The 20842-nt window shown below is 34.6% G+C and overlaps 2 protein-coding genes across 8 annotated transcripts in view; one reads left to right on the plus strand and one right to left on the minus strand.

Moving 5' to 3' along the window:
- The window catches only part of LOC123563116 (IQ domain-containing protein E-like), a 73689-nt gene extending 53668 nt beyond the window's left edge, over positions 1 to 20021 (minus strand). For 3 of the 7 annotated variants that reach the window (XM_053529052.1, XM_053529044.1, XM_053529041.1), the window contains exons 1-6: positions 19677 to 20021; positions 17394 to 17447; positions 14671 to 14722; positions 8419 to 8457; positions 7024 to 7119; positions 5352 to 5423 (exon numbers count right to left, since the gene is read on the minus strand). In XM_053529052.1, the coding sequence (XP_053385027.1) occupies positions 5352 to 5423; positions 7024 to 7119; positions 8419 to 8457; positions 14671 to 14722; positions 17394 to 17447; positions 19677 to 19694 (331 nt within the window). In that variant the 5' untranslated portion in view covers positions 19695 to 20021. Of the gene's footprint in view, positions 1 to 5351; positions 5424 to 7023; positions 7120 to 8418; positions 8458 to 14670; positions 14723 to 16668; positions 16747 to 17393; positions 17448 to 19676 lie in introns of all 7 variants that reach the window. The other 4 variants (XM_053529068.1, XM_053529077.1, XM_053529074.1 and 1 more) reach the window with 4 other exon arrangements.
- Positions 20022 to 20183: 162 nt separating this feature from the next.
- Positions 20184 to 20842, plus strand: part of LOC123563118 (sorting nexin-8-like) — a 49843-nt gene continuing 49184 nt past the window's right edge. The window contains exons 1-2 of the mRNA XM_045355716.2: positions 20184 to 20240; positions 20373 to 20497. Of these exons, the coding sequence (XP_045211651.1) occupies positions 20219 to 20240; positions 20373 to 20497 (147 nt within the window). The 5' untranslated portion in view covers positions 20184 to 20218. The remainder of the gene's footprint in view (positions 20241 to 20372; positions 20498 to 20842) is intronic.

The raw sequence follows: 20842 nt of genomic DNA on the forward strand, positions 1-20842 counted from the left end.
AACTTGACCTAGATATCATCCAGATGAACATTCTGACCAATTTTCATGCAGATCCCATGAAAAATGTGACCTCTAGAGAGGTAACAAGGATTTTCTATTATTTGACCTACTGACCTAGTTTTTGACCGCAGTCGACCTAGTTTCAAACTTGACCTAGATATCATGAAGATAAACATTCTGACCAATTTTCATGCAGATCCCATGAAAAATAGGCCTCTACAGAGGTCACAAGGTTTTTCTATTACTTGACCTTTTTTTTTTTATAATTTTTTTTTTCTCTTTTATGACATACATCATACAAACACGTTACACTTGTTTTGTACAATTCTGCAGACATACTAAATAATAATAAAACAGAAATAATATCTTTGAGATACATAAAACAATTGCAATTATTTCCCCTTCAGTTTTGTTTATAAAATCGTTTTGTATGTCAAAAAAGATAAATAAATGTATCCACTTTGCATGATAAGACGCTTAATTTGAGAAGAAAGTTTACACTGTATAAAATAAAAGCAGAGAAAAAAAAAAATAGAGTATACCCATGTGCGCTCTTGATTACCTTTGAATTAGATTATTTAAAATTTTTTTTTTTTTTTTCATTTTTTTTTTTCTTTGTGTCTCAGTGATGTACGTGGTAAGGATGCATATAAAGATTAAAGAATTACCATTTTTTTAAAATGATAATCAATTTTGTTTTGCATTATTGCTATTTCTTTTTCTAGACAAATTCTGATATCTAAATAGGATAAAAACTATTGAATACGGGAAATTTTTTTCTATTTTTCATTTGAAAAAATAAAAAATTTCATCAAAAAAATCATAAAAATTTATGGTATTGCTTTTAACCCCGTTTGCACAGTGCCAAAACTTATACATTCTAGATTGAACAGGCACGATATTCCCTTTTCTGCAAGAAAGTTACTTAGTCTATTCCACAAATTTGATCATGATTACATTCCCAAAATAGATGTTCTATACTTTCCCACTTGCATGTTACAAAAATCACATAAGTTTGTTCTAGAAAATTTCATTTTGTACAAGTATTTATTTGTTGGGAAACTTTTGCATTAAAAATTTCAGCTGGAGTTTCTAATTTTGGTGTCTATCATTGCTTTAAAATTTGTCCATAAATTTTATTCCATTTTATGTTATTGTTTTCAACAGTGATCCCCATTTCTTTTCTGATTTTATTTCTGGTTTAAGTTTTACATTTAATTTTTTGGTGTATAGTTATTTGTTTGGTGCTTTTGCTGCTTAAATTTTTTATTAAGCAGGTTGTCTGTAGTATTGTAAATAATGTTTTCTTTTTTAAGTGATTCTTTTAGATCCGGGCTTAATGCTGGTGATAATTTTGATAATATTTTAGGAATTCATTATCTTCTAGACTGTATAAATTTACTTGAATTGTTCAAAAGAGTAAAAATCTTTTTTCTGTAATCAATAAGTGTTCTAAATATTTTATTCCTTTTTCATACCATTCTTTGTAATACAATGTTTTATTCCATTCCTTATGTCAGAGTTGTTCCAGATTATCTGTTTTCCATTATGTCATTTAATTCAACCTTCTTTAAAGGTATGCCAGGCAATAAGAACATCTTTGAGAAATGTGTTGTTTTTTCATATATTTTCAATGTCTTTATCATTTAAATTACATTCAAATACTAACTTTCCCCCTGCTGGTTTTAGAATTGTATTATAGAAAGTACCCAAATTACACTTTCACTGTTACACATAAATCGTTTTATCCAACAGGCTTTTATCGAGGTCAAAAAAAAACACTTAATATTTATCATTTTTAGTCCTCCTTTCTCGTAATCAAGTTGTAGTACATCTCTTTTGATTTTTTCAGGTTTATTGTTCTATATAAAATTATACATTATCTTTATTATTTCCTTTAATTTTTCTTCAGACGGACTTGGTAAAACTGTAAAGGGATATATAAGCTTCGGTAACGCAAAGGCTTTTATCACTGTAATTTTTCCTAGTAATGTTAGTTTTCTGTGTTCCCATTGTTTCAAACAGTTTTTAAAGCTATTTAATTTTGGGTCTAGATTAAGGTCTACATTTTTATTATATTGTTCGAGAATGTCATACCAAGTGTTTTTGCCGATTCAGATGTCCAATTAAATTTTTTATCATTACACAGTTTCATATTTGTATTTACTAAAGATCCCGCTCTTAAAATTGTTGATTTGTTGAAGTTAAGTTTTAGTCCTGATATGTTTCCGAAATTAGTGATGACGTCAATAAGTTTTTTGATTGAGTTTCTTTGTCCGTTGTTTAAGAAGGTTGCATCATCTGCAAAAAGTGTTTGTTTAATTTCTTTACCATTGATCGTCACTCCTTTAATAGAATTATCAGTGTTGATATAATTTGCTAAAAATTCAATGCTATTATGAAAAGCAGAGATGACAATGGACACCTTGTCTTACACCCCTCTTTATTGGAAAGGATTCGGACAAGTTTCCGTTATTTATAACTACGCTACTTATATCGTTGTAAAATAATTTTACCCATCAATAAAGAGACACCAAAGTTCAAGTGGTGTAAGCACTGAAACATGAAAGTATGATCGATGCTGTCAAAAGCTTTTTCAAAATCTGCAAACAGTAGTAGGCTGGGTTCATTTTTAGTTAAAAATGTAAATATTCCATAGTTTCAAATAGTAACCTAATATTTTCACCGATGTATCTGTTTTTCAAAAATCCTGTTTGAGCTTTATCTATTATGGAATTTATAACTTTTTAAGACGATTCGCTATTGATTTAGTTGCAATTTTATTAATCAAATTTAAGGGGATTATAGGGCGCCAGTTTGTTTACAGATAATGTATCATTTCCCTTTTTTGGTAGTAATGTAATAATTCCTTGTTTTTTGTAGGTCTGTTAGTTGTTTTGTTCTATAGGAATGTATTACTTGACCTACTGACCTAGTTTTGGACCGGACGTGACCCAGTTTCAAACTTGACCTAGATATCATCAAGATGAACATTCTGACTAATTTTCATGCAGATCCCATGAAAATTATGACCTCCAATTTGACTACTGACCTAGTTTTTGACCGCAGTTGACCCAGTTTCAAACATGACCTAGATATCATCAAGATGAACATTCTGTCAATTTTCTGAAGATCCATTGAAAAATCGGGGCCTTTTAGAGAGGTCAAAATGGTTTTTTCTATTTTTAGACCTACTGACCTAGTTTTTGACCGCACATGCCCCAGTTTCGAACTTGACCTAGATATCATCAAGGTGAACCATTATGACCAACTTTCATAAAAAATCCCATGAAAAATGTGACCTCTTGATGGTCCAAGCAAAAAGTTTACGACGGCAAACGGATGCGGGCGCGATCACAAAAGCTCACCTTGTACTGGTGACAGGTGAGCTAAAAAAACAACATCAGTTTTTAAATTTCGCGGCAATGTTTTAATAAGTGGAATCACAAAAGCAGTATCAAAGTAGCCATTTAAAAGTTATAATTTTAGCAAAACTTCGGAATGAACGACAGACGGAACATCCGCGATAATTTCCAATAATTTTTAAATCATGACCGTAGATTGATTTTGGCAAATTCCATTGAAAAACTGGGATAAACAAGCAGAAATCAATGGTAAAAAATTAACTCTGGTCATAGAAAATACGTCATAAATTTTCATTTTATTAATAACGCTACTCTTGATTGCCTTTTTTCGTTTGTCACACATTTTCACGACCATAATTTCCGATTAATTTTGGTCATTCAGAGAGAAGAAATGTGTTTTTTAATTTTTGCTGAGAAGTACCCTACTATTTTGGCAAAGGAATACTAATATTTTCTCAAAATTTAGACCAAGAAACACATCAGAGGCTACCATTCCATACCTGTATTTTATAATTTTCCAGGGGGGAAACCCCCTGACCCCGCACTCATAAAGAGGGTACTAACCCCTCCTTTACCTCAAAATTTTGGACCTAACAAGAGCTGTCTCCATAGGATGACACATGCCCCCGATGGCACTTTGAATGAATAGTTATGGCCGATGTTAGAGTTTAGGACCTAGGGAACTACGGAGCTGGGTCTTGCACGCGACTTGTCGTCTTACTGTGCCCACACATTCATGCGTAGTTATTTTAAAAATCCATGCATGAATGAAAAAAGATAAGGACCGGGACACGCCCATCAAGCCTATCATGAAAAATGACCTTTAAAACGTTAAGTGTGACCTTGCCCTTTGAGCTACAGACCTGGGTCTTGCGTGCAACACGTCGTCTTACTGTGGTACACATTCATGCCAAGTTATTTGAAAAATCCATCCATGGATGACAAGATATGGGACCGGACCGCCCATCAATGCACTATCCTTTAACGTCTAAATGTGACCTTGACTTTAAGCTACGGACTGGGTCTTGCGCGGGGACAGGGTCGTTTTTCTGTGGTACACATTCATGCCAAGTTATTTGAAAATCCATCCATCGATGACAAAGATATGGACGGACACGCCCATTAATGCATTTATCTTTAATGTCTAAGTGTGACCTTGCCCTTTTGAGCTACGGACCTGGGTCTTGCGCGCGACACGTTGTCTTACTGTGGTACACATTCATGCCAAGTTATTTGAAAATCCATCCATCGATGACAAAGATATGGACCGGACACGAAAATTGTGGACAGACTGACAGACAGACTGACAGATGGTTCAAAAACTATATGCCTCCCTTCGGGGGCATAAAAATGCACCAGAGGCCACCATTTCATGCCTGTATTTCAAAATTTCCCAGGGGGACAGCCCCCTGACACTCCCCCCACCTCCTCATCAAAAGGGTACTAACCTTTCCATTACCTCAAAATTTTGGACGTAAAAATGCACCAGAGGTCACCATTTCAAAATTTCCAAGGGGAGAGCCCACTAACCCACATCCCAATAAGAGTTTTACAACCCAAATTAATAATGAAGAACTGTAAAAAATGAAAAATTTTGTTGCAAACTTTGACAGGGGGTTGGAGAATAAAACCCACTTGACGCTCCCTCCCCCTATGTGTCATTGACTTCGATATTTTGTGGCGGAAAAAAAATTAGGGCCAGTGGAAACCCTGTGAATTTATCAAAATTTAGTGAAATATCTTAATGCATTTTCAACTGCTATATTTTTGCTGCAGCATCAAAGATTGTACTGAAAACTAGAATTGATGTAGAATGTTAAATGTCTTAATCTGTAAAATATCTGAAGAATCAGTAACTTGTAACATGCAAAAACTTAAACTAGTAACATTAAAGAACATGCTTTCTTTTGCCTCAATAAATATTCCAAGAAGAAATAAAACTTTGGTAAAAGATCAACTAAAACTGTGTAACACATAAATTAATACCTCTTTTAGATTTCATTATATTTTTGTTCCTTTTGTGTGCTTTACCATACAATAAATTCAACATTGAAAATCCTGTTTTTATAAAAGCAATGCAAAATGTCATTCCACATTTCATTCAACAGATACAGAAAAATGATCATTGTCATTCACAAAGCTCTACTAATGAATTTCTTTACAAACAAGAGCTGTCAGAGGACAGCAACGCTCAACTATTCAACTACCTTGTCAATTTAATGACCAAAAAAATTGAAAAAGGGCACTTTTATGTAAAACTGCAAATCAGAGTTACGGAACCTGTACAATGTAAGTCTGATAATCACAATGGAAAAGTGTGTTAAGTTTCAACCCATTCCCATTAGTGGGTATTGTCATAATTGAGATACTTGCATACAAAAACTTAACAAAACTAGAATGTGTCTGTATGACACAGGCTGTCCCCCCCACCCCCCACACTGGTACATTTGTCACAAAAAGGGGAAATAATTTCAAATGTTTGCAGTCTTAATGGGTAAGCTCAAAAAATTTTATGAAAAGGTTCATTATTCTAGGCCATTTACTTTTTGTGCTATGAGCATCATAAACAAAAAATCCACTGTTTTGGCTATTTCAAGGGCTGTAACTCTGTAATAAGCACTAAGATTCCCAAGCGAAGGCAGACAGAAGATAGAAGGTGCGCAAGTTCATATCATGCAAGGTTTAATAATTTTATATTTAATACTTTTTGAGATAGGCACGTCACAAGGTGAAAATGCGCATTTTTTGCTATTTCAGGGGCCATAACTCTGAAAATAGGGAGGTGACCCAGATGAAAAATAGGAAATGCGCAAGTTCATATCATGATTAAGACTAATGCAAGGTTTCATGAATATATATCAAATACTTTTTGAGCTAGGCGTGTCACAAGGTGAAAATGAGCATTATGACTATTTCAGGGGCCATAACTCTGGAAATAGGGGCATAGCCAAACAAAAATAGGAGGTGCGCATGTTCATATCATAATAAAAACTCATGCAAGGTTTCATCAATTTATATAGAATACTTTTTGAGCTAGGTGTGTCACGAACTTCGGATGGACAGATGGATGGACGGACAAGAGCAAATCTATATGCCCCCACCACTCATGGCAGTGTGTGTGTGGGGGGGGGGGGGGGGGGGGGGGGGGGCACAAAAATTGTTAAGTCGGAAAAGTGGCATAATTTTGTAAAGAGGCAAAGTAGAGTGATGGAACCTGTGCACTGCTGCATGTCAGACCATCAAAGTGTGTAAAGTTTAAATGCATTCCCATTACTTGGATGCTGACACCGGCACATTGGTGAGTTCAATAGCTCTACCTATTTTTCGAATAAAGGTTAAACCAGATCCTTCTCTTTCTACAATTATACGTAAAGGCTTATAACTGTTCAGATGTATTTCAATTTTTTTTTTAAAGTTTTAATAAAACCAAGCCAGGTTACAGGTTAAATTTTCTTATTCAGCAAATTGAATTAGTTTTGACAACTTTTTTTTCTTCAGGTTACTGAAAATTAGCTTTACTGCTGTCCCCATAGAGGAAAACACTCTAGATACCAAAATCTCTGGTTTTGTAAATTGGTTAACAGAAAGATTTTCATTGAGAAAAGAAAAATATAACATGTGAATTTGATGTACATGCCAAATTTCGGGATGTTTTTACCTGTAAGTCTTTGTTTGACTGCATTCATCCACAGATCATGTCCAGTCCGAGCCGAGGGGGCACTCTGGGGGCGCTTTTTCTTCTTCCCTGGAGTAACTACACAAACAACAGTTAATTAATACTTAAGTCTACTCAAATATTAATGCAGATTTTAATCTAATTTGGCATGTAGTTTATGACATAAATGCACATCATAATGAATGTATATAAAGTTAGGTAAAAGTCTATGTATCTTCTACAGAGCCCTCTTACTGTAAGTGTGTCAAACCCTAATTATAAAACAAGAGGGTCATGATGACCCTATATTGCTCACCTGTTAAACCTGGCCTTGAAATCATCAAGGTAAACATTCTGACCAAGTTTCATGAAGAGAGGGTCATATTAATGTGGCCTCTACAGTGTTAACAAGCTTTTCCTTTGATTTGAGTGGTGACCTAGTTTTTGACCCTACATGACCCAGTTTAAAACTTGGCCTAGGAATGATCTTAGGATTTGACTGGGTGATTTATTTTTTGAGCCCAAATGACCCAGTTTCGAACTTGGCCTGAGATCATCAAGATAAATATTCTGTGCAAGTTTGTATCAGATCAAAGCATAAATGAAACCTCTACATGGCTGAAAGGGCCAAAATAGAAAATTTAGAACCCATGATGGAATCTAGCCAGTTTTCAAAAGGAACCAAGATCTTATCGTGACTTAAGTTGTGTGTAAGTGTGGTTAAAATCAACTGTAAAATGTCATTTCTATCATGTTCACAAGGTAAAAATTAACAAATTTTGGCACATTCAGGGGTCAATCAGGAGCCGTAACTCTGGAACCTTTTATTGGATCTGAAGGATTCATCAAGGAGTCCAAGATATATTGTTGCTAAAGATATTTCGCAGGTTTGTATCAAATCTAACCATAAATGAAGTCTCTATATGGCTGCAAAAGCCAAAATAGCAATTTTTGGCCCTTTAAGGGGCCATATCTCTGGAACCCATAATGGGATCTGGCCAGTTTTTAAAAGGAAACGGGCTATTAAGCCAATACAAGTTGTGTGCAAGTTTGATTAAAATTCATTGCAAACTATAGTCTCTGTCTAGTTCACAAGCCAAAATAGCAAATTATGGCCCTTTAAGGGGCCATACATTTGTATTTCTGGAACCCATGATGGGATCTGACCAGTTTTCGAAAGAAACCAAGAGATTATGCCAATACAAGTTATGTGCAAGTTTGATTAAAATTGATTGCAAAATGTAGTCTCTATCATGTTAATAAGAAATTTTGAACAGACAGATGATGGACGACGGATGACAGGCGAAATGCGATCACAAAAGCTCACCTTGTCACTACGTGACAGGTGAGCTAAAAATCATACTTGAGGTTCTTGAAAAGGAAAGTTATATAACATACCTGGTCTTCTTGGTGATTTTTTCTTTGCACTAGCAGATGCTGAAATGAAAATATAATCTTTTAGTTTTATGTCAGCCATCAAATTAAAATGAATGATGTTGGACAAAGTTTGGTTCTTTTTTAATCATAAAATTTGTCTTATGTCTAATTTTTATGTAAATTATGTCTTCTATCTTCGTAAATATTATTGTATCATCAGTGCAAATAAAACCTCCAGAAATGTCTAGAAGTATTTAACCCATACCCTGCTAAATTTCTATAATGAACTTGCCCATCTTTCAATTTGGACAGTACTATTTATTAACTGTTAAAAGGGGTGTTTACCAAAAAGATACTGACCAAATGGCGAACAGTGCAGATAATGATCAGACTGCATGAATGTGCAGGCTGATCATGATCTACACTGGTTGCAAAGGCAGAATCAATCGTGTCCAAAATGATAAGGGTTAAGAATGCAAATATTTTCAAGATCTTTAAAAAAAACAGCAAGAATAATTATATAAATGTACGATGGTTGATTAATTCTAAAGTTTAAAAAATAAACAACTATATAAATAAACTTAAACAAGAGCTGTCTCCACAGGATGACACATGCCCCCGATGGCACTTTGAATGAATAGTTTGGCGATGTTAGGTTTTGGACCTTTGACCTACGGAGCTGGGTCTTATGGCAACACATTTTTACTGTGTCACACCCTTCTGCGTAGTTAATTTAAAATCCATGATTAAAGACAAAGATATTTTTTTCCGGACACGCCTTTAATGCACTATCATGAAAAATGACCTTTAAGTCTAGTTTGACCTTGTTATTTGAGCTACCGCCTGGGTCTTGCGCGTGACAGTCGTTTCTGTGGTACAAATTCATGCCCAAGTTTTTGAAAATCCATCCATGGATGACAGTATGGACTGGACCGCCATCAATGCATATCCTTTAAAATTAAGTGTGACCTTGGGCCTTTGAGCTACCAACCTGGGTCTTGCGCGGACACGTCGTCTTACTGTGGTACACTTTTGCCAAGTTATTTGAAAATCCATCCATCGATGACAAAGATATGGACCGGACACGCCCATCAATGCCCTATCCTTAATGGGCTAAGTGTGACCTTGACTTTGAGTCGGACCTGGGTCTTGCGCGCGACACGTCGTCTTATGTTTGGTTCACATTTTGCCCAGTTATTGAAATCCATCCCTGATGACAAGATATGGACGGACCCCGCCCATCATGAATATCTTTAATGGTCTAAGTGTGACCTTGACCCTTTGAGTACGGACCCGGTTTTTGCGCGCGACACGTCGTCTTACTGTGGTAAACTTCATGCCAAGTTATTTGAAAATCCATTCAATCGTGACCAGATATGGAACCAGACACGAAAATTGCGGCAGACTGACAGCCGACAGACTGACAGACGGTTTCAAAAAATATATGCCCCCCTTCGGGGCATAAAATTTCTGAAGCAAATCTATTAAGTTTTGTGTAAACAATTTTGTTTGAAAGTCTAAGATTAAACACCAATCAAAACAAGAGCTGTCGGAGGACAGCAATGCTTGACTATTCAACAGCCTTGTTAAATGAATGAATATTAAAGTCAGAAAAGGGGCAAAGTTTTGTAAAATTGCAAAATAGGGTTATGGAACCTGTACAATGCATATCAGCTCATGACAATGGACAACTGTGTGAAGTTTCAATCCATTCTCTTTAGTAGGTACTGAGATACCAGCTTACATACAACTAGAATGTGTCTGTAGGACACAAGGTGTGCCCCTACTTATTTGTCACAAATAAAGGGCAATAATGCAAACGTATGCAGTCTTCAGGGGTTATAGCCCCATCAAACATTTTATATAAAGGACTCATTATTCTAGGCCATATACTTTTTGAGCTATGAGCATCACAAACAAAAAATCCACTATTTTGGCTATTTCAAGCGCCATAACTCTGTATTAAGCACTAAGATTCTCAAGAAGAATGCCAAGTGTGCAAGGTCACATCATGATCTGGACTCATGCAAGGATTCATGAATTTACATCGAATACTTATTGAACTAGGTGAAAATGTGCATTTTTGCTATTTCAAAGGCCATAACTTTAAAAATAAAGGATAGAGCCAGACAAAAAATAAGAGGCGCACAAGTTTATATCATGATAAAGACTCCTGTAAGTTTTCATCAATTTATATCAAATACTTTTTGAGCTAGGCACATCATGAACTTTGCACGGATGGACGGACGCACTGACAAGACCAAATCTATGGGGAGGGCACAAAAACTTAACAAAAAAACTGCTAAGTCAAAAAAGGGGCATAATTCTGTAAAAATGCAAAACAGAAATATGGAACCTGTGCAGTGTAAGTCAGTTTATCACAGTGTATAAGTGTGTGAAGCTTCAGTCCATTCCCACGTGTGGTTACTGAGATACCAGCTAACATACAAAAATTTAACCAAATGAATTGAAATTGGGAACGCAGACACATGGGTGAGTCCAGTACCTCTACATATCCTTTGAATAGTCCAGCTAAAAACAAATTTTATGTTGACAAAAATGAGAATTTCTCTGTGAAGTATTACAAGAACAGAACATATCATCCATTGCTATTTAGTGACACAAAAATAACAAATCCGTCCAGAATTTTATGTGTGATACCACAATTATCCGAAGCAATGAGACTTAATTAGATGATAAAACTAAAACAAGAGGACCATGATGGTCCTGAATCGCTCACCTCTTTCCACATGACCCAGTTTTGAGTATGACGTCGTTTTTTCTATTATTTGACATAGTGACCTAGTTTTTGAGCTCATGTGACCCAGTTTTGAACTTGACCTAGATATTAGCAAGATAAAAATTCTGACCAATTTTCATGAAGATCCATTGAAAAATATGGTCTCTAGAGAGGTCAAAAGATTTTAATAATTTTAGACCTACTGACCTAGTTTTTGACCACAGTTGACCCAGTTTCAATCTTGACCTAGATATCATCAAGATGAACATTCAGACCAACTTTCATACAGATCCCACGAAAAGTATGGCCTCTAGAGAGGTCACAAGGTTTTTTTATTATTTGACCTACTGACCTAGTTTTTTACGGCACGTGACCCAGTTTCAAACCTGACCTAGATATCATCAAGGTGAACATTCTGACCAATTTTTATGGAGATCCATTCAAAAGTATGGTCTCTAGAGAGGTCACAAGGTTTTTCTATTTTTAGACCTAATGACCTCATTTTTGACCGCACATGACCCACTTTCAAACTTGACCTAGATATCATCAAGATGAACATTCAGACCAATTTTCATACAGATCCCATGAAAAATATGGCCTTTAGAGAGGTCACAAGGTTTTTCTATTATTTGACCTACTGACCTAGTTTTTGACGGCACCTGACCCACTTTCAAATTTGACCTAGATATCATCAAGGTGAACATTCTGACCAATTTTCATGAAGATCCCATGAAAAATATGGCCTCTAGAGAGGTCACAAGGTTTTTCTATTATTTGACCTACTGACCTAGTTTTTGAAGGCACGTGACCCAGTTTCAAACTTGACCTAGGTATTATCAAGGTGAATAATCTGACCAATTTTCATGAAGATCTTGTGAAATATATGGCCTCTATAGAGGTCACAAGGTTTTTCTATTTTTAGACCTACTGACCTAGTTTTTGATGGCTCGTGACCCAGTTTCCAACTTGACCTAGATAACATCAAGATGAACATTCTGACCAACTTTCATAAAGATCCCATGAAAAATGTGACCTCTAGAGTGGTCACAAGCAAAAGTTTACGGACGCACGGACGGACGGACGACGGACACTGCGCGATCACAAAAGCTCACCTTGTCACTTTGTGACAAGTGAGCTAAAAATATCTCCATGACTTCTCATGGCAGTAAATTCATCATAATACAGTAAATGGTTGTAATCAATACAATTCACAGGTAATGAAGTCTAATTACTCACTTCCAAAGTATTAATAGCACAATGTTATCAGGATAAAAGCACTTAATGCCATTAAATATGCATGACGTTTTCTGGCTCAGGAGCAGGGCCCTCTCTACATTTTGGGGGATTGGGGCCGGGGCCTTTGGAGGGGGGAATTTCGCGTCGTTTTCAAGGGAGGGGGGAATTCACTCTGGAGATATGACATCTGATCATAACCCCTTAAATTAAGGTCAGTTGAGTATTACAGATATCAAACTAATGTGAATATATCTGAAGTATTGTACAGAACATAATCTATTAAAAACAGGCAACTTTTATTTTCTTTTATTAAATCAGTTATGTGATATCCAAGCGAGGTTCACATGTCGTCATTATCGGTAGCACTAGCAGTATCCACGGACATTGTCTCAGCAGCAGCCGGAGCAGGGTCCAAATTTTGAACGGTCCTTTTTCAAAATACAAGAGTCCTGCCCCAACACATCAATACAATTGACTATATTTTCTTATAAAGTAATACTAAGTAATTAATAGCTACTAAAACCAAGAACATGTTACATCATAATAACATAATAATAATTTCTGTTTCAGGTCATATAATCTGATATTGTAAATAAATTTTTATCAAAATTCATTTTAATTTGATGAGGTTTTTCTTCCATATTTTTTTTTTTGTTAGCAGAAAAGTGCTAAAACACTGTAAAAATGTATCCAAAAAAGTACTATCCGGATACTGGTACACTTTTGGAATGTCCTCTGAAATGTTGTTTTTGCCAGTAAACTTGGTCCACTAAGGTAAACCAGAGATAGTTCCTCAAATAATGATGCTACTTTTCATTAAAACTTGCACTGAAAGTCAAGTTTTTTTAGTGAATTTTGGAAAAATTGCATATGTCATCGGGTGTAATTAGAATCGCGAACGGACATTCTAAACTTATTTTTACTTTCCAAATCCATTTAAATTTGTGGATTTTCTGGTTGATATTAAGGTACAATCATTAAACAATGAGCTAATTTAAAGTTTGCATGAAGAAATCTCGGTAATCAGCTGGTCGCTTAATTACGATAATTTAATAATTGGCGCCTTTTTTGACAGTATGCAGGCTCAATACGGGTACCGCTTTATCAATTAATGTTAACACTTCATTGATTCTCATTACCTATGTTCACTCGCCGTGACGTAACTTGCTGATAAAGAAAAATCAGCGTGGCATGTCCACATGATAAAGAGCGGGAATTTAGCAGAAGATCAAAGGCAGGAGGGCATGACCGCGTGTGTTTATTTTGAATACACGTGTTTATCGTGGATATAGTTTTACTGTAGAAAATGACTGATAAGAGGAAGGAGTAAAACTTTATCAGGCTCATTAAGTTACGAGACGCTCCTAAGACTATCGGGTATCGATTTTTTTCTTGATTTTTTTTCTTTCGAGGGGGAATTTTTCTATACTTCGGGGGAAAAAAGCATACTATTTCGAGGGGGGAACGGGGCCGAATTTCGGCCCCAAAAATCGGCAAACGAGGGCCCTGAGGAGAGTATCAGTGTTAAAGAAGTGATCATATTTCTGAAAGATTAATTATCTTCTGTGGCAATAAAAGATCAGCATGCAACAACAGCCTCTACATCAATGTACATTACAGGCAGCTTTATCGCAATCTTTTTTTTTTTTTTATTTAACATCACACTGGCACAATAAATTATAGGTCTTATGGTGATTTTCCAGCTTCTGATGGTGGTGGAAGACCCCTGGTGCCCCTCTGTGACTTTTTTCATCATGAGCGGGCACCTGGGTAGAACCATTGACCTTCCGTAAGCCAACTGGATGGTTTTTCTCATTTGAAGAATTCAATGCCCCGAGAGAAGCTAGTACCAACATCGGTGAGGGGCAAGAGTTTTGAAGTCAGCGACCTATTTAACATTTGCTTTATACAATACAGCCAAAGCCATGTTAAGCAGCAAAATAAAGTAAATGGCCAAAATCACCGCAGGTAGTGGACCCTTAATGACAATTATTTGCAACTTACATATTTTCCATGTACGATTTTGGCATTCTCGTCATTTTTATGTAAAGTCGTGCGTGTTCAGCTACATTTATGAAATGGGAAATGGAAATATGCAATCACACGAAAAGTGCGAAGTGTAATTAAGGGTCCATTACCTTAAGACAAATGACCAATTAATGCAGACTGCTGTATAAATATGACTTGTGATTTTACCTAAAGTTCAAGAACCGAAGTACATTTTTACTTGATTCAACAGAGCAGCTTCTTTATTTATAAAACATTTTTTTCAGGTATTAGAGTAAAATATTTTCTACCTGGCCTTGATTTCTTTTTGGCTTGAGATGATGGTACCCTGTTTCTTCCAATCTGAAAACAGACAAATTCTTATTTTATTACAGATAATTTTCATAACCTCTCTGTGTGAATGCATTTTAGCTAAAGCGCCATTCACATTCCCACACAGTTTGATAATCTTTAAACCCAAAACTTCCAAACATAAATTAATTTTTTTCGATACAAACTTTACCTACTAAGGAGCAGTTTTATTTAAATCTAATTTCTATCAAATACTAGTCTAGATATATTTGAAATTTGGATGTCTGATCAGTTACACTTACTTATTTTCACTGAACATTTAATGTTATATTACAAGTATGTTTAACTTAGATTTTCAAAATTTGAATTTTTATCCTCTTTTTGCACAAGAACCACTTTAGCAAAAGTATAAATTTGATAAACATAATTTGCCTAAGCAATGATATAAGAACAATTCTATTTGCATTGACAATTATACATTTTACCCAAATTCAGTTGAAAAGCAAGTGTGTAAAATTATTATTACCTTCCTTTTGGTTGCAACCAAGAAAGATTGATTTAAATAGTCTAATAAGTATTTAATAGTAGAGATCCGATAACTAAAAATTCAAAATGTCACAAGTATGGGTAAATCTGAAATAAGTAAACTAAGCAATAAGCACAGGCTATTGGTGTTTTGTTATTAAAGAAATAATAATTAATGTAATTCATTCGACATTAAGCAGATTATATTGCATTTAACTTCATCAAGCAAACAAGCAGAAATTTCCTGGTATTGTACTTTATTAAAGCATCAAGCAGGTAAGCAAAGATTAGTTTGCACTGAATTTTAGATAATAAGCAGAGGTTTCCTTGCACTGAACTTTATCAAGCAAATAATCAGTAGTTATAATATAACAATTAAGGTAGTTCTGCATGTTTGGATCGAACTTTTTTCTACAATGTAGAATTTGATTAAACTCTGATTTTTCGAAACTTCAGAATAAACATAGAAAATTCAGCAAATAAAAATGATAGGGTCGTGTGCTTGATTTTTTGCTAGACCGATTTGAAAAATTTGGACATCATGCAATATTTCACAATGGGAGTCTATGGGAAAATCATAACTTTCATAACATTTTCGCGAATAGAATTTTTTCCACAATGTAGATTTTGATGAAACTTCTCACAGTTGTAAATAAACACATGATCTATAATTTGGTGAAATAAAATGTATATGTCCGTGTGCTTATTTTTGAGATATTTGACCATGATTAAAGTGAACCGGACATTTCACGCTAATTTTAAGACATTATTTTGAAATATTTAACGTGTCATATGTTTTCACATCATATTTTGACTTTAGAAATAAAGTAACATTGCCATTTAAATAAATTAACTCACAGGTTGTCATTGATTCATAAAACAACTTTCATGCCGAATCTAGGCTTTATTCTACGTTTTCCAGATAAATGACGTTATGCCATCACTTCCGGTTTATCAAACGTGCAGATACCTTAACTTTCAAGCAAATATGGCACATTTCGATACTGAGACTTCCTAGCATCTTACTTTCTTCAGTGTAAAGTTAAAACATAAATGATAAAGTTTAAGAAGAAAATAGTTCAGTAATGAGTCTAATGACTGTCTTGCATTTCAGTGTTAAAAGTTTTCATAAAAACTATGTACAGCCTTGCCTGAAAAAACTGATTAAAAATGAATTAAATGGAGATTCTTGCTTTCAAACTGGGAAGAAACTTACTATTTGCTATTGGGAATGGAAATGAACTTCAAACAAACACTGGCCCAGAAAAAAACAAAACACTGAGAATGTTATGAGAATGAGTCAATGACCTATTCTTAAACCAAATGTATAATTTTATATATAAATAAATACATATACAACATTACCTAACAAGAAAATTGAGGCAGCTGGGTTAGTATGCTTTTGGTCTTAATATACAATAGTGTGTATACAAAATTTAACAAAAGCAAATAATGTTTTAAAAAATTTTTACTTATCAATTCTCTATGTGGACAGTGTCTTCAAACTTCTGTCTCTAATAAGCAGAAATACTTGTTTCTTTCAAGTTTTCCTGGATCAAAGTAATAATTTGCATATTCTAATTATAACAATTTACCAACACTGATACAAATTCATACACTTTTCCCCCATAGTTTTTGCACTGAAATTTGATGTTCTGATTGAACATATGATTGTACAGTTCATTCAAATATTTTATTCTTCTCTGTATAAACTGGACGATTCATTCATAGCAGACAAAAGCCAAAAGATTATAAATACAAGAATAATATACAGTGTGATGGTAAGTAAATTTAAACTTATTTGAGACAGTTTTTGGAAGGAACTGTAACAACACAACAAATAAATCAAAAGGTTATGAGTAATTATGTTGATTCCTTCCTCTGTATTCCTAGTTTAAGAGAATAATTTCAAACTCAGAGCAAAAATTTAGCTTGTTTTAGGAATATTTCAACCAAATTTCATGGTCATCAGCAGAATTCTATAACTGTGGAAGTCACTGTTAGAACATAGTACATACCTGCGATATGATGCTCTTCCATTTTCAAACAATATAGGACGCAAAGACTGCAAGATATGGTTAAAATATTCAGAAACTGTTCAGGTAAACATTTTGCTCTATGACTGGAATTATTATCTAAATTGCCTGTTGATCGATTTACCATGAGAATTAGATGAAAAGGGGTAATTTATACGTACTAGAGTGTCTGTTGCTTCAAAATCATCAGACTCATATTCATCTCCATACTTGCTCTGAAATTAAAATGATACTTTTTAAAAAATGTAACAATATTTCTACCACTTCATTTCATGTTTCTTGACACCGAGTACTTTGGAGGTAAAAGTTATGCAGGGGAATATTAGACTCCTTATCTGGACAAAGTGGATTTGAAATCCCTGTGGGATTGAAATCTGACAAGCTGTCAGTATAATTAAGCAGTCAAGTTAAAAGTATCACATGTGTGTTCTATATTTTAAATTATAAGTATAACACAGTCTCAATATTTCTATCTGTTTACTGTAAGTCATATTTTTACAAACTTTATATAGTTATCACTTTAAAAATGAATGAAGGAAAATACACATTAAAACATGTTTTATAAAATCAGTCACAAACGCAGCATTTATACATATAATAAAATTATTCAATCAATCAATCAATCAATTTTATTAGCAAAATCGGCAATTAAATTTGCCTTTGACCATTTAACATACAACATATAATAAACATGGCAAACAAAAAATATATACATTGCATAAACATAGCATTATTAATTGTAAAATATTTTATTTGGCACCTTGGCTCCTTTTGTCTGGATCAGTGAAAACAGGGTCTTTCAAAAATGATGAAAATAATTAACATTATCTTATATGTTAATTGATTATAAAATATTTTGGTTCAGACTCAAAATTATGTGAAAAGGGCATATATGCATGATGCTGAAGCTAGGAAAGACTCTTCTTCTTCCAGTGGCGTGCAGAATCACATTACAACAGGCCGGCATATTCGCATGCCAAGCATTTAAAAAGGTGGTTGAAATAATTCAGTCATTACAGTCGATTAGTCAGTTCCGGATCACTAAGGGCTATATTTATTATTGAGCTTCGGAAATAAATTTTTTAAAACACATTTGTGCGCAGTGAGAAAGGAAAATCCTTTTGCTTTTTAAATCACCACATTTGGTTTGAAAATGCAAAGTAGATAATTATATTGTAGGAGCAACAGTGGTGTCACCACTTTGGTCAGTTACGGATCATTTTGGTCTATCTTAGATCATTTTAGAATAAAACTGTAGTGATAGTAGGTTTATAGGCCACTTCCAACAGCCTCGCTGTTGGGTTAACCCTTTAGCGACGTGGCTAGAGTGTCCGCCTACAGATCACAAGGTCCGGGGTTCGAGCCCCAGCTAGGACCTTGGGATTTTCTCTTCCAGGGTTTACTTTCAAACTAAAACGCACTGGGACATCTGTGAAATAATAATTGATTTCTCTTATCCGACCAAATCATTATATATTGGCAAGCTGGAAAGGTAAAAATATTTTCTTGTTTAAAAATAATTTCTTAATTGTGTTGTGTCCCTGTTGCGTGAGTTCCAGATCACATGGATTGACAAAATACAAATATTCTTTATATTCCAGCGATCTGCAAAACTTAAATTTTGATATGTTATTTCTCTTATTGAAGCAAATATTCATGCCAAGAACTAAACGATTATCTTTGTCATGTAAGTGTAAACTGTGCTGTGATCCGGAACACCCATGATCCGGAACTGACTAATCAACTGTACTAGTCCAAATAATTGTACTCGAGAGTTAAATATCGTAATATTTTTTTGACTTGTCGATATCCGCCTCCGAGTACAAACCAGAAAAGGTAAAGAATGTGATAGCACTGTCCTCTTCTTTGCGTAAGTAACACCCAATGGAATCTGTTGGGCGGGAATTATGTTATAATTATGCAACGGATAAAAAGAAGAAATACATACATAGAAAGCCTGTAATTTTTCCTTTTCAATGATGTATATATTACCGAGATTTCTTGAGAAAAATTCAAACTATGGCAGTTAAAAAAATGCCAAGGTTTAACACGAGTGTACTACATATTGGAAAATGGCCGATCACCGGTAAACACATTACTGCACGAAGCGTTTTCATTGGTCACGCCTCCGACCGCCATTACATGAAGACGACTGAAAGTTAGAGGTTTAAATTTTTTACAACAGAAATTCTTGATAAATATGCCCTGTTCTTATGTTTTTTATTTACTATTTATGATTTAAAACAACAGGTAAGTTGTTTGGGCTAAAGAAAAATCGTGACTACTGATAAATCGTAATTTCAATCGACCACAGTTTCCACCACAGTTTTGATTGTTTCTGGTTGAGACCTCTAGGTAGACAACGTAAAATACCAAAATGTAAAATCGGTCTACCCGAGGTCTCATTACTGTACATGATAAAGACAGATGTACATTAATATCACCTTGTATTTTCCTGGCATTCCTTTCACTTCCAATCTCTATATCAAGATGACAAGCATTTAATGAAAGACATCACATAATAATTGGAATGAATATTAAAACAGGTGCTCCTTTTCTCGACTCAAGTCCAAACTTGACAGAAAGAAGCCGGGGTTATTCTAGAAATTCAGACTTTAATTTGCAGTAGCAGTCACTTTTAATGATGCATATTGATGTCGGGATGTACAGTTTATCGTCTTTATCAATTATTTCGCTAGGATATTCTTAAAAATTGCCCTTTTCAAGTAAATAATGGGGAAGCAACACAGATGTAAACAAAGCAACCATTGCTAGTGATGTAATCTCTATATCAAAAATGTTTGAACAATTTATGTAAACAGTGTTTTGACCAATAAAAAGTAGTCTGCTGTATTGATACCAAATAAATATTAATATTTTCATTTCGAAAAATTAAATATGCGATACAACGCATAAAGTAGAAAATTCATTAAAAATACTTGGACTAGAGAATATAAGGGGCGGTAGGTCACATGATCAAAACAAAATGTCGGCCGACCTCTCATTCGGTAGGTGTAGTTGTCAAATAAATATTTTATTGGTTTTCACGAATAAGGGAACGCACCAATGTATGACAACGTTGCATACTTTTTCTAAAAACTTAATTCTTTCAGTTAAACTGCATAATTTTAATATTTCAGGGTCGGTGCCTCCATTTTACAGAGAAGTTTACGACATAGTCTGTCCGAATCAAGAGCATGTTGATCAAGATATGTTTGTGCAGATACTGGTGCAGTCCAGCCTGCCTCGTACTACGGTTATGCAGGTACTATATTGTGATTCTTTTAAAATATGACACTTGAAAAAAGCTTATAAATTATGGAATAATGGAAATATCTTCCTTTCTACTCGGAGTGACCGCACCCCTAGCTTCTTGCTTAAAGTTACCTCAGCTGGTAAACAGAGGCATTCCAGATGCAATTTTTTTTTCTCCCAACCTAGAACTTAGAAATTCCCAGTCGCTGCAATACTTTGCTTTTGTAGTAAACAAAAAGTACTTGCGTATATTTATGTCCAGAATTCCATAAAAGGTTATTTTTAATGGTTAAAGTTACATCATATTGTCAAGCACCTGGCTGAAAATAAATGCTGGTTTTATTTAATGATTAAA

Source organism: Mercenaria mercenaria, chromosome 2 (assembly GCF_021730395.1).
Source record: "Mercenaria mercenaria strain notata chromosome 2, MADL_Memer_1, whole genome shotgun sequence".
Lineage (NCBI taxonomy): Eukaryota > Metazoa > Mollusca > Bivalvia > Venerida > Veneridae > Mercenaria > Mercenaria mercenaria.